At 42.6% G+C, this 14,866-nt stretch overlaps 1 protein-coding gene across 4 annotated transcripts in view; it reads left to right on the top strand.

Moving 5' to 3' along the window:
- The window catches only part of KIDINS220 (kinase D interacting substrate 220), a 306,588-nt gene extending 292,022 nt beyond the window's left edge, over positions 1–14,566 (top strand). For 3 of the 4 annotated variants that reach the window (XM_033937373.1, XM_033937370.1, XM_033937371.1), the window contains 4 exons: positions 96–194; positions 6,922–7,155; positions 11,064–11,129; positions 12,620–14,566. In XM_033937373.1, the coding sequence (XP_033793264.1) occupies positions 96–194; positions 6,922–7,155; positions 11,064–11,129; positions 12,620–13,861 (1,641 nt within the window). In that variant the 3' untranslated portion in view covers positions 13,862–14,566. The remainder of the gene's footprint in view (positions 1–95; positions 195–6,921; positions 7,156–11,063; positions 11,130–12,619) is intronic. The other variant, XM_033937372.1, reaches the window with a different exon arrangement.
- The last annotated feature ends 300 nt before the right edge of the window (positions 14,567–14,866 follow it).

The raw sequence follows: 14,866 nt of genomic DNA, 5'->3' as shown, positions 1-14,866 counted from the left end.
TACTGTGGATGGGCAAACTAGATGGGCCATTTGGCCTTTATCTGCCGTCATGTTTCTGTTTCTTTGTTAAAGTGCTGTTTTTCTCTGTTATACAGGCAAACATAAATGGTCGTGTTTTAGTTCAGTGTAACACAGAAGAACTGAAGAAGGAAATGAGCATGAATTTTGGTGACTGGCATCTTTTCAAGAGTGCAGTAAGTCAAAACCTATATAAGCTTGTTCAGGTTTGTCATGAAACCTTTCCACTCTTCCTAACTTACATTGTGAAAAATTGTCCTGGAGCCTGACTTACCCTAATTGGCTTGTGCATGAGATTCAAAATGTTAAATTAAGATCCTGATAAGAGCTGTTCCAGATAATTTCTAATATAGAACCAGATGTAGCAAGTTTGTTCTTTCTTTATCCTTAGTATATCAGGCCCTATATTAAGTGCTGAGGCAATAGCTTGGGGTTTTTTATTTTTGCCTTTTCATTACCCTTTAAAAGTAGAGCAGAGAGCTTTTAAAATTAGAGGAATATTTCAAAACATGTTTCGAAGGAATGAAGGATCGAGGTGGAAGAAGATATCTTCTTTTTCAAGGGTCCCACGGCAACAAGGGGGCATCTGTGGAAAATCAGGGGCGGGAATCTGCACGGGGACACCAGGAAATTCTTTTTCACTGAAAGGGTGGTTGATCGCTGGAATAGTCTTCCACTTCAGGTTATTGAGACCAGCAGCGTGCCTGATTTTAAGGCCAAATGGGATAGACACGTGGGATCTATTCACAGAGAAAGGTAGGGGAGGGTCATTGGGGTGGGCAGACTAGATGGGCCATGGCCCTTATCTGCCGTCTGTTTCTATGTTTCTATGTTTCTAAACTACGTTTATCCCAGGACAAGCAGGCAGCATATTCTCACATGTGGGTGATGTCATCCATGGAGCCCCAGTACAGACAGCTGTACAAGTACACCGGCACTTTAAGAACTTAAGAAAAGTTTGCGACTGACTACTCTGCACATGCGTGAGTGCCTTCCTGCCCAACATAGGCATGCTCAGTTCTTAGTTTTCTGCCAATCAGGGACTTCCTTAGGCTCCTTCCTAAAGAAGTCTTTGATTGGCTCAGATGCCTTAGGCCCCTCCCCATGCATCACATGATACACCAGGGAGTGGCCTACGGCCCAGTGTCATCGTCAAGGAAGAAGGAGCAGGAGGTGTTTTCAGTACCTCCTGCTCCCAACTTTTAACGTACGGGGCAGGGGGCCTGGAGGGGGAGTGGCGCCTTCATGGCAGGAGCGAGTGGGCATCCCTCCCTCCTTTTTTTGAGGAGGAGGGAGTGGGCGCCTTCGTGGTAGGAGGGAATGGGCATCCCTCCTGCCTTTTTTTGGGGGGAGGGAGTTCCTTTGTGGCAGGAGGGAGCAGAGGATGCACAGGGAGGGAGTTTCTTCATGGCAGAAGGGAGCTGGAATCCCTGCTGCCATTTTGGGGGGAGTTTGAGGGTAGGACTTCATTTTTTTTCTTTATGGGACAGATATTTTGCATTTGTAATACATTCAAAATATCTGTGTCATTGGAAAAAAAAAAATGAAAAAAAAACCCAGGCAGACTTGTCGGTAACTGTGTTACTGACAGGTCTAGAGCAATTGAGTTTTAGGATCGGTAAAACCCAATGCTAAATAGCCAAGCGATGTTATTGCATCAATCGCTTGGATATTTTGCATGGGGTTTTACAAATTTACATGGATCGTATCGGAAAACACGCGGTAGGTAGTTTTGTGCATCAGGGAATTCTCTACAAGTAATCTATGTTGTTTACAAAAAATAGTAAGTCAAGGTCGATGTTACATTTCTAATTCGATCTTGTGATTGTTAGGGATAGGATGTTGATTACTGTATATACAATTTCTGAAGTCGAGGTAAGTGTTGGGTTGTCTTAGGTATGTTGGCAGTTTGTGCCAGATAAGAGGTCCTTGGTATTCAAAGGTAGTTTCAAACAAACCTCTTCTAGTAATTAACAAGAGTTTTTATTTTTATAATATTAAAACTTGATCATGTGATTCTAGTAATGGCTAAGAATTGTGGTATCAGTGCAAAGAAGGAAGGGTCAGATTTGTGTTCTTGTGGGGAAACATCCTTAATGCAGAAGGAAATTGCTTGGAAGCTGAACATTTCACCACAGTTTGTGAGTATCTGTCGAAAAAAGTTGCCAAGAGGTGAAATTCTGTCGCCAAGAAGAATATCTGCCCATTGTCACAAACCCTTGTCCAGTTCCAGGTATGAACGAATATTGGTCAACATGTGTCTGCAGAACAGGAAAGCAAATTCCCAGTGCTTGCAGTAGTAGAGAGAACATGCAGTGGCAGCAAGTGTTAGAACTGTTCATCGTCAACTCTTTAGCTTAGAGCAAGTTTGAAGGCGTGTCCCTTGAGAAAGCTGTTGCTCACAAAAGCCATGATGAAGAAAGATTATCCTGGGTCAATAAATATTCATCCTGGACTGTAGAAATAATGTTTTGTTGTTAAATTTTACACTTTTCTATATTTTGCAATGAAATATCTGAGTCATTTTAAAGAAAAACAACTTATGTTATAAAATCCATAATAATTTGGCCAGCACATAGTTTCTGTGTAGAGACCTTGTTAGCTGTCTTATTTTGGTTTTAAGACCCAGTGTAATATTTACAGTGCTGTAATTTCACAGATAGGTTGTTGCTCTTCAAATCCTGGGAGTTAGTGCTTTTGGTTCTGAGTGAGATTTTGAAGTTTTGAGCATAATGCTTTCCAGTGGAGGGATTGTGTATTGACCTTACTGACGAGATGTCAAAACTTCAGCATAATTTTAGTTTGTGATAACATCAGACACGATTTGTAAAATAATCATAGAACATACGTTTGTCATGTTTTCCCTCTGAAATGACGAGCCTAGTATGGACAGTCGTTTGTAGAAGAGCAGAGTGGGAGAAGGTGCAATAATAAGTGTGGCAAAGGACTTGAAAAGGGAGGTAGGTGTCTGGTATTTCTCTGTCTAAAAGTTGGCAACTTTACTTGAACCCAGTATACATTTTACACTAAATCTAGAACCAAAGGAATATGTGATCTAGAGAATGACACGGGGAAAAAATCTGTCCCCGTCACTGCACCGTCCCCGGCCCACCATCCTCTGCACCGCCCCGTCACCGCCGTTCCTTTCACCGCCCCGTCACCGTCACCGCCATCCCTTTCACCGCCCCGTCACCGCCACTGCCATCCCATTCACTGCCCCGTCACCGTCCCCGTCCAGCACCCATTTTCTTCCCTCCGCTCCCTCATAGTCTGGCATCTGTCTTCTTCCCTTCCAGCGTCTTCTCCCCACTCTGCCTTCCACATTTCCTTTCAGGGTCTGTTCCTCTCTACCCTCTTTCAATGTCTGTTCTATTCCTTTCCACCACCACCCTTCCCTCCCTCCTTTACCATCTGTTCCTTTCTAACACCCTTCTTTCATATCTTCTATCAGTCCCCCCACCATCTCTAGCAGTCTCTCTTCTCCCTTACCATGAGCAAATAGAACTTCTGAAAATTGTATTGCTGAGGCATTATTTCTAGTACGCCTTTTTTTCCAGATGGATAATGACATCAATTTTATAATTCTTACTGTCTGCTCTGATTTCATTCACAATTTGGTTTGAGTTTTGTACCTGAGGATTCCATGAGGCATTTAACCTTTTCCTGTCTCTTCTGTGATTTCAAGTTGATTCCTTCAATAATGGAGTCTCAAGGCAGTAGCAGTTTTCTATTTTGGGCTCTTTTGACATTGTTTAAGGGATTTCTTGTACATTTAGTGCTGGTCTTCTTTGATGAGGTCACTTCAGAATCTATTTCCAAGGAAGAGAAACTTTTTCCCTTTCACCCCCTCCTTCCTTGTGTGAGCCGGAACACGCGGTCCCCGCAAGCAAGTAATTTTATATCATTTTCATTCTATTCATTCATAGAAATTAAAGTCTAGATAATGCCAGTCACATAACAAAACATGATTTTACAAAAATAATTCCCTGCACAGTCAAGCCTGCAAGGATTACTAGATGTCTTTCAGCAGCTCCCCTCCCTTCCTCCCCCTTACCTTTGTGGCCAAGTCAAAATGATCTACCAACAATAAAATTTTAAAAACACAAAGCACGCTGTACGCAGAGAAAATGTTAATTATCATTTATATTCCGCGGGTTTTCAAAGAGGTCAAGGCAGATGACTTTATGCAATGTCACCTCAGTAACAACTATACAAAAATAGACAAATATTCCCCCTCCCTTTTTACTAAACTGTGATAGCGGTTTTTAGCGCAGGGAGCTGCTCTGAATGCCCCACGCTGCTCTCGACGCTCATAGGCTCCCTGAGCTAAAAACCGCTATTGCGTTTTAGTAAAAGGGGGCCATAGTGCAAAATATAGACAGCAGATATAAATTCTCAAAACGGACACATTTTGATCACTAAGTTGAAAATAAAATCATTTTTCCTACCTTTTTGTCTGGTGATTTCATGAGTCTCTGGTCCTTCTTCTGATCCTTCTTCTTTCTTCTCCTGCCCCCCCCCTCTTTCTTTCTCTCTCCCCCTGGCTCCCCTCTTTCTTTCTGCCTTTCTTTCTCTCCCTCTTGACCCCCTCTTTATTTCTGCCTTTCTTTCTCTCTCCCCTTGGTCCCCCTCTTTCTTTCTGCCTTTCTTTCTCTCTCCCCCTGACCCCTCTTTATTTCTGCCTTTCTTTCTCTCTCCCCCTGCCCCCCCTCTTTATTTTTTCCTTTCTTTCTCTCTCCCCCTAGCCCCCACAAAGCCATCGTGCCAATTTCTCCACTTCCACGATTCTTTCCCTACCCTCACCCCCAAGCCAGCAGCCGATTTCACCCTGCTCCTTCCTCGATGTCCTGAACTTCATCGGGCAGCAGCAGCATTCACAATTCACTGATGTTGCCCGCTTCAGGCCTTCCTCTCTGTCGGGTCCTGTCTTCATGAAAACAGGAAGTAGGCAGGACCCGGCAGAGAACAAGGCCTGAAGCCGGCAACAGCAGCGAATTGTAATGTGATCCTCCCACAAATTCCTCCCCACCCTGATCACAGTTGTTGACAAGACACTATCATAACGGGGCCGGTTCAAGGAATAGCGATGCACTTAGCCAATATGCTATCCCACCCCCATTGCATTGCTTCTAGTGCCCCTCCCAGGTCCAGTCTCATTCCCTTTCATCTGTTCCTCTTCCTGCAAGTTTGGCTAGTGCTCCTTCACCTCTCTCTGTGGTCCTGTAAAGTTTGACAGTTGCCAGCAGCAATAGTAGCATGATAGGCTGCCTTCATACAGCACCTGGGTCTTCTTTCTGTCTGGTTTTTCTGATGCAATTTCCTCTGGGCAGGACGCATCAGGAATGTTTTCATTGATGTTGAGGGCACCAGTGCAGTGAGATTGCTAGTGCCTCTGATGTGAGGACCAATCATCCTCCTCTGAATCAGATGATATGCAATTGCTTTCAAGGACCCAAGACCAGGTATCTGATACATCTCGGGTAATTCATGAGTATGTTGCCACTTTGTATTGCCTATACCTTTGCTGATGATAGCCTTCAAGAAGCAAGTTATGAGTATACTCAATTAGTACATAAGAACATAAGCAGTGCCTCTGCTGAGTCAGACCAGGGGTCCATCGTGCCCAGCAGTCCGCTCACGTGGTGGCCCAACAGATCCAGGACCTGTGTAGCAGGTGAATTGTTGGTTCATAGTCAAAAGCGCGCGACTACAAAGGCGCACCAACAACCCAGTGCAGATAACTGAGCGCATGGCGGAAGCGCGCCGAAGAAAAACAGTATTTTAAAGGGCTCCGACGGGGGGGTGTTGGTGGGGAACCCCCCCCCACTTTACTTAACAGAGATTGCGCCGACGTGGGGGATATGGGGGGTTGTAACCCCTCTCATTTACTGGAAACTTAACTTTTTCCCTCTTTTTTAGGGAAAAAGTAAAGTTTTCAGTATAATGTGGGGGGGGGGGGTTACAACCCCCAAACCCCCACAACGCCGGCGCGATCTCTATTAAGTAAAGTGGGGGGTTCCCCCACACACACCCCCATCGGAGCCCCTTAAAATACTGTTTTTCTTCGGTGCGCTTCCGCCAAGTTGTCTGCGCTGGGTTGTCGGCGCGCGCTTTTGACCTGTCACCGAATTGTTTCTTTGCTTGATACAATATTTCAGCTTTGACATCATCAATATTGGTGTTTCAAGAGAGCCAGCTGGTCCTCAACTCATGCACTCCCTGCAAGAGAGGCATCGATACCGAGACTTTGGAGGGCCTCAAGGTTAATGCTACCATTACTTATCTCCAGTACAAATATCTAGATTAGGGATAGAACTTCTAGGGAACTACCTTTGGATATTTCTGTGAGAGATATTTGGACCTTGATATCAAAGCCTAATGCATTGCTAAAAGGTTGTGACTTACACTGTAAGTTTTTTCTAAGAGACTGTTGGAAATCACCAGACTCAAGATTTTAACAAATAGCGAAGATTTCAGTTTGTGGAGGTTCAGGTAAATAATGTGCAAGTGGATGGAGTGAGAAGGATTAAGGATTTGATAGGTCTTCATCAGCAATTAGAAACTCTGGAAAATAGTTTGAAAGATAAAAACTTGCATTTGCTTAATTTTCCTCCTCTTCCCTTGCCATTGGTTTTGTATATAATTACCTAAAAAAATGTTCTGCAAATGCCTAATTATGATAGTATTTCAATTTCTAAATTACATTATGGAGCTAAATTTAAAAGAGAAAACCATCCATAAAGGGGCAAATGAAATGGCAGAAGCATACAAGTTCTAGTTACCTACAGTTATGTTTATATTTTTTGGTTGGGAGGGATTTAATTATTATTTCAAATATGCCCTTTATTAAACCTTTTGCTTTCTCTGATAATGATAGCTTTGTTGTTTTTTTTTCTGTTTAAGCTCCTGGAAATGAGAAATGCTGAAAACCAATTGCTTCCTGAAGAATGTCGGGCAGTTTGCGAACCCAACAGAAGCATGGCCACTTACAGTGAATCTAACCGCCGCCCTCTCCAAAACAGTGAATTGCCTCACACAGATCTTTCTGGGCAAAACTACGAGCTCAGTTTTAGTTTTGAAGACTTGAACACAGTTGGTTTGGAAGAGGCTCCACGTCATAGTAACATAAGTTGGCAGGTAGTTATTAAGGATCAGAGTTTTATATTGTCTGTTTTTATATTAGAACATTTAAGGGGTCTCCCAGATCAGCTCAAAGTGGATTACAAAAATAAATAAGTTCCAGTAAAAATAATAAATCAGAACAGGAGCTTTGAAGTAGTAGAGGTTTTCTACTCTGAAAGCTATATACTGTAAATACCAGAGGGAAATAAAAGCTGTGAGAAAAAAGTGAGTTTGTATGCCCTGTGTTACTCTGGTTGACCTCAATAAACATGATATTAAAAAAAAAAATGAAAAGAAGGAATGATAAGTTAGAAAAATGGGGGAAAAAAAGAAGAAATGAGAACAAAAGAAACATAAGAGGGTGAAACTTTAAGAGAGGAAAGAAAGAAAGGGAGAGATTATGTGGTGCTTTCTGCTAGACCTGAAAGTAATAGAAACACTGCAATTTCAAATGCTTTTTATCTATGGATATTGGATATGTAGTTATGAAGAAGCTAACTGAAGGAATCGGGAAGACATGTCCAAAGGCCTAAGCAGACTTGAATGCCCTTATCTTTTTGGTTTTAGTACCACTGGCTATTCATAGACTGGTCCCAATTTGCAGCTTCAATATACACACTCCAGTCTTCTTATTATGTTTTTATCTGATCCTCAGAGGGCTAGAGAACCCATTTAATTTATGTGAAACAAATCACAATAACCCGATCGTCATGGGATCAATATTTTATACTTTTTTAATATATATTTAACAACTTTTTCATATTTTATAAATTTTATAAATACTTAGCTTAATATATAGTTGATTTTTGGGAGCGCCTCTACCAACACGCACATGTTTCAAGAATACTTTTCATCAGGGTTGAGGCTCCCACATATAATCTAAAAGATACAAAATTAAACAGTTTTAGCCACTGAGAACATCAGAAATTCGTTCTTAATTTACATTCTATATTTCATAGTTTCTAACCAGGACATCTCTCTTATCTTTAAAATGTAATAACTTACATCATGCTTCAAAGATACCGCTCCTCTCCATAAGATATCATATTATGTTGGCGTCTGTATGTTGGATTCTGAGTTTTATTTACAATTATGCCATCTTTGGTCGGTTCTCGCCTGTCCTTCGGGTGATATCCGCCCCCTCCATGTAATTAGTTCCGGTATGAAGTTGTGTTTTAAACCGAAACTGACGACAGACGCCAACATAATATGATATCTTATGGAGAGGAGCGGTATCTTTGAAGCACGATGTAAGTTATTACATTTTAAAGATAAGAGAGATGTCCTGGTTAGAAACTATGAAATATAGAATGTAAATTAAGAATGAATTTCTGATGTTCTCAGTGGCTAAAACCGTTTAATTTTGTATCTTTTAGATTATATGTGGGAGCCTCAACTCTGATGAAAAGTATTCTTGAAACATGTGCGTGTTGGTAGAGGCGCTCCCAAAAATCAACTATATATTAAGCTAAATATTTATAAAATTTATAAAATATGAAAAAAAGTTGTTAAATATATATTAAAAAAGTATAAAATATTGATCCCATGATGATCGGGTTATTGTGATTTGTTTCACATAAACTAAATGGGTTCTCTAGCCCTCTGAGGATCAGATAAAAAGATAAAAACATAATAAGAAGACTGGAGTGTGTATATTGAAGCTGCTTATCTTTTTGGTAGCATTTACCTCAAGATCAGAAGCACTGACAAAAATCTAACAACTGGTAATGAAAACACTGAGGGGCAAATTCTATAAACAGAATCTTAATTGTAGGTAGCGGTAGGCATCCTACCACTGTCTAACCAGCCAGTTGGGATGCACATTTTCTAAAACAAATAAACCCTGAGGCAGACCGCCTAAATCCCTGCTGCAATCAGCTGAGCCCCCAGCAAAGTTCGCCGGCAGGAGAATGTCCACTCCCTCCCTCCGCCACTGTCCGTGGCAGGAAGGATGCACACTCCCTCCTGCCGCTGACCCTGTCAATCCCTTGACACTCCTGACACCCCACCCCCACATCCAATTGGCAAGAGGGATGCCCACTCCCTCCTGCCTCTAGCCCTGTCAATCCCCTGAACTCACTCCCTGACACCCACCCGGCACTCCCTCATACCCCAACATCCCCCCTGACACCTCCTGAACCTCCCTACCTTTAGTAGATGGACAGCAAGAGGGATGCCTACTCCAGGCAGGCACGCCTCTTCCAAAATGAAAGGCCTTCCCCTTCCCAGTACATTCTGGGATGCACTGGGTAAGGCCCTGATTGGCTCAGGCAGCTAATGCCCCTTTCATAGGAGGTGGCGGCAGGAGGAATTGGGCGTCCCTTCTGCCAGCAAAGTTTTGGGGGGGCTGTATCGGGGATTCCCTGTCGCAGTCGCTCAGCTGATTGCGGTAGCATGATTCCCTTGCCGCGATCAGCTGATGGGAAGGGATCAGGTGTGATTCTCTAACTGGTACCTGTGACATGGGCACCAGTTAGAGAATCGGGCTGGTTAGGCGGTGTTGGGAGTCTGTCTCTTAGGGCAGACATGATTCTGTATAGGATGCCAGTGTGTGATTCGCTTGTTAGGCGGCTGCAGAAACTGGCATCCTATACAGAATTTCCCCCTGAGGGGCCAGTGCAGATAGCTTTGCTATTGAGCTGTAGCTGTGCCACAAACTAGTGCTCCAAAACTACCACAATATGCTATAAGCAATGAGCATGCAAATTTACTTCAAGGTTAAAATCACAGCAGTAATCTGCAGCTCATTGTGAAATGTCGCCCTTCCTATCAGTGCCTAAGCAGCAACTCAGGAACTGACAGGAAGAATAATATTTTTAAAAAAGCAAACAGTTGCATATGGTCTGCTTCAGCCCCAATTTCCCACTCCTCCCACCCAACTCGACACATAATCCTCTCTGACCCTACTCCATCCCCATCCCAATATTTTTTTTTTTTAAAACCTTTGCCCTTGATATCTAGTGGCAATTTCCCTCCTTCCCCCATACACAAACAGCATCCCTCTCTTGTGATTTTGAAAGGTTCTGTTGTCTTGTTGCGCCTCTCCTTCCCTCTCCATCAAACACGTTGGGTGAATCTCTTCTTGAAAAGGTGGTTAATAAATCTAAAATAATAAATAAACTTAAAAACTTTACCCTGATGTTTAGGAGCACCCATCCCCCTTCTTTGCATACCTTAATTAGAGGTAGAAATGAGGCCCACTCACACCTTCCTCTGTCACCATCTTGTAAAATGTGCCACCAGTCCTCACACGGTGTACCCTAGGATGCACTGGACAGGGTCAGTCTGCGCTATAAGGGATCTGACCCTGCCTTGTGCATCCCAGGATATACTGCATGGGACCAGGTACTGCCATTTTTCAACATGACAGTGCTGGAAGCAGGAGCAAGTGAGCATCGCTCCTGCCTCTAACGTACATTTGTGGGGAGGTGCCATTAGATACTAGCGCTATTTTTTTTAACTTGGGGGGGAAGGGTTTAGGTTGAGGAGGGATCAGGGCCACTAGATGCCAGAGAATTCTTTTATAAGTTGAGGAGGAAAGTTGGGGCTAGAGGAAGAAGGGAGCCACACCACCCCCCAAGGATTTTTTAAATTTTAATTTTGGGTTCATGGATTTGGCTCAAGGGATAGGTGGGTCAAGTTGGGGGTGTCGCTAAACACCCTCAATCAACCCTTCTATGCTCGCCCAGAACTCACAGACAACACAGAAATTTTTTCTGTGCATCATAATTTGCTTTTACCTGCTGGCCATTGTAAGGGAGTAAGTAACGGCCTCATTAATGTGGATTTTGCAGTCATATCTTCTCAACAAGTTAACACTCATGCTCATCTTCTCTCTGCATTGCTTAGAAGGTAACTTGGGTATACAACATAGCTTTCTGCATTAGCCCCTGAATATAATTTTCTATCTCTATTAATCTAAGGGTGAAAATAAAATTCCACAGTTCCCATGTTTTCTGGCTGCTACTGAAACTGCTGCTACCAAGTTGGTAAGCATCTGTGAGCTAGCAAATAACAAAAAAGGTCAAAGATACGAGGGTTCTTCCAAAAGTTTCTTCACTTTCATATTTTTTTGGGAAATGGTTGGGGTGGGAGAAGTAGTCATAGAATGTCAAGCCAGCTCACCTTGCAGGTAGTGATGTAATTTGCTTTTGAGATATTTAATACATGCAGGGGCATAATCAAAAGAAATTTCTAAGTCCGATTTGGATGTAGGGCGCTGGTCGCCCAAAGTTAGCAGTGGAAAATGTCCATTCTCGAAAAGTACGTCCAAAATATTTTTTTCCCCCTAAATAGTCTATCTGTACGTCCAGGCATTTGATCATCCAGACCGCCACTATGTCTTATCTTTATACCATATTCACGGCCAAAAATTTGTCCAAGTCTGAAATGTTCAGAACAAGACCTTTTGGAAGTTAGAGGGACCATCATTGTGTCTGGCCACCCAGACATGGCAACAGAGCAGTGGGGCACCTTACAGGGCACTGTTGTGAATTTCACAAAAAGGATGCCACATAAACATCTCACCAGAACTCCCTTACAATATAGATTATGGTGAGCCTCCAAAACCCACTATACCCACCTGCCTATAACCTCAATAGCCCTTATGGCTGCAGGTAGCACCTATATAGCAGTATAGTAGGGTTTTGGAGGGTTTTGGTGTGCTCACATGATTCACCATGAATGTATGGTTAGAGTGGCTTATGGGCCTGGGTCCTCCTCTCTATGGTTCACTAGCCCAACCCCAGACTACTTAAGCCACCTCTGTGCAGCTCTACTAGACTTTCCTATGTTAGATGTTGATGTTCCAGAGGGCAGGTTTGTACATTTTTATTCTGAATTTGTGGAGGTGCGACGGAGTCAGTGAGCACGGGGTGGGGGGTGTCTTTACTTTATCCCTGCAGTGGTTATCTGGTCACTTTGGGTACCTTTTGGGCACTTATACATGTCTTTACATCATTTAACTCACAACATATAAGTTCTGTCTAAGCAGTCCCATGAAACCTTTGATTATCCCTGCAGGATGATTAAGTCTAGGTCGGCCCACTCCTCCAAAAATGCCCCTTTCAGTTCTGGGAGCACAGTGGGATTCAGAAGCCTAAAAAGTTCCTGGGTATGCCTAAAAAGCCGTTTTGATTATCGGCACTTGGACGACCTGTATTTTAGATCGTATAAGAGCTGACTTGGATGGGTTTTTAGATGTATTTAACTTTCGATTATGAGCCCCATATACGTAAGTGCAGAAACTTTTTTAAGATCCTTGTTTTTAGTTAGGTTCGAAAACTGGCTTAGATTAATGATCATGGGAGTGAACTGAAGTAGGTATTTCTAAAACAAGAAATCTCCAAGAGCATGAAATATGAATCTCAAAAGATTGAGTAATCGCAATGATTTTGTTTAATTATGAAATTATTTTTTGTTAGCCATGCTTTTATAAAGGGTAGTAAATGCATAACATTATTATTTTTCTCTCTTACAGTCACAGCCTCATAGAACCCCAAGTCTTTCAAGCCTCAATTCGCAGGATTCCAGCAATGAAATCTCAAAGCTCACTGATAAGGTGCAAGCAGAATATAGAGATGCATATAGGGAATATATTGCTCAGATGGCACAGCTAGATGGAGGTATGAGTTCCACTACTGTAAGTGGCATATCTTCCCCACATAGCTCAGGAACTTTCTGTATGGGTCAGAGTACATCAGTGAGTTCTATTCATTCCAGTCTAGAACATGAAAAAGGAAAAGATGGTGAGCAGAAACAGGAAGAAAACAGGAAATGCATTTTACAGAAAAGAGGTGATGTAGACTGTACGTCTTCTGGTGTTTCCACAAATGATGCATCTCCTTTGGATCCCATCACAGAAGAAGATGAAAAATCAGAACACTGTGGAACCAAGTTGATTTTGGGAAAGAAAGCTTTGGAAAGAGGGAATATTTTCCATGTTGCTGGCAGACGTTATCAAAAGCTTCCTAGTGATGAAGATGAATCAGGAACCGAGGAATCTGATAATACCCCTCTTCTAAAGGAAGGTATAGACAAGAAGACAGAAGGAAAAATAGACAGACAAGCAAAGTCTTCTGAACACTGTGATGCTGAGCCTACAAGGAACTTCGTTAAAGGAAAGGAGAATCTGTCAGATGCTATCTTAGACAAGAAGGATTCCTCTGATTCGGGTGTAAGATCCAATGAAAGTTCTCCTAACCATTCTCTCCACAATGAAGGCTCTGATGATTCTCAGATTGAAAAAACAAATCTTATAGAACTGGAAGAGGATCGTTTGGGAAGAAGGCGGGGAATACCACAAAGTCTGAGTGGTCTTCAAGATGCCAGTCTAGCACGTATGTCCATCTGCTCAGAAGATAAGAAAAGCCCATCAGAGAGCAGCCTGATAGCAAGCAGTCCTGAGGAGAACTGGCCGACTTCTCAGAAGATCTATAACCTAAACAGAACACCCAGCACAGTTACCCTGAATAATAATAGTGGTCTAGTTAATCAAACTAATCAGAATTTTGAAGATAAAGATGAATCTCCTCCTATTGTCATACATCCTGGTTCTAGTTCTAATTCTCCAGTTGTCCAAAATGAAAACTTTAGAGGCACAACTCAGAAGCAAGGTCATTATCCAGCTTACAATAGGCTTTCCAAAGATGCTTCAGAGCTTCATACTGTTGCGTCCTCTGGTACTGTAGGCTTTGGGGAAGAACGAGAAAGTATCCTCTAAATCAAATTTTGTCAAAATTTAACATATTTATAGCCTCAAAATTTAACCATCCATGCACAGTCTCTGTTCTTCAGCATTTACTGTACTTTTACATAGTGATTCATCCTTTTTTTTCTCTGTTTTATACGTTAAAAGCTCCATAGCATATTGTGAATTCACTAGAAAATATAACCAATTCTTAATTTTTTTATCTCAATCTTCTGTACAATTGTTTTGTTCTTTGACTTGAGCATTGTCCATTCAATTTCTGTTCTCTATAGCACATCATAGAAAACCATGGGTCCAATATTCAAAAGCACTTATCCATATAGTAGCAGTATTCAGAGACACTGTCCAAATAGTGATGCTGAATATTCTTACAGACTACATTAGCGTTATCCAGATAACTCTGGAGGAATGAGGATGGAACATGAATGTTATGCCTAACTTTAAAGATAGTTGGTGATATTCAGCTGCAGTTCTTATAGCTATGTGGATAAAGTTAAGCCTGAAAAAAAGACCGTACTATCATAAACTGCATAGCTCTATAAATAGTGGCTGAATATCCATTGCTCTCCATAGAGCTAGTGGTGATCACCACTGAATATATATATACAGTGGTACCTTGGATTACGAGCATAATCCGTTCCAGGAGCATGCTCATAATCCAAAATGCTTGTATATCAAAGCAAGTTTCCCCATAGGAAGTAAGGGAAACTTGCTTTGATATGTTCCCACCCCCCACCTTCCCTCCCCGAGGCCAGCACCGCTGCTCCTCCCCCCCCCACGAGAACCGGCATTGCTCCCCCCGCCACCATCGGGCACCACCCCCCCCCCCCCCGCCACCATCAGGCACCCCCCGCCGCCATCGGGCACCACCCCCCGCCGCGACCTTAGATCCCCCAACACACCCGAACCCTCTTCTTACTTCCAATGTAGCCTCCGCATCGGCATCGGCACCAGCATGTCCTGTGCCCAAAAATCTGCTTCCTGTGCCGGGCCTGCACGCATGCTCAAGGCCCGGCA

Source organism: Geotrypetes seraphini, chromosome 3 (genome assembly GCF_902459505.1).
Source record: "Geotrypetes seraphini chromosome 3, aGeoSer1.1, whole genome shotgun sequence".
Lineage (NCBI taxonomy): Eukaryota > Metazoa > Chordata > Amphibia > Gymnophiona > Dermophiidae > Geotrypetes > Geotrypetes seraphini.
Note: the sequence above shows the minus strand (reverse complement) of the source record. Positions and strands in the feature narration are given on the sequence as shown.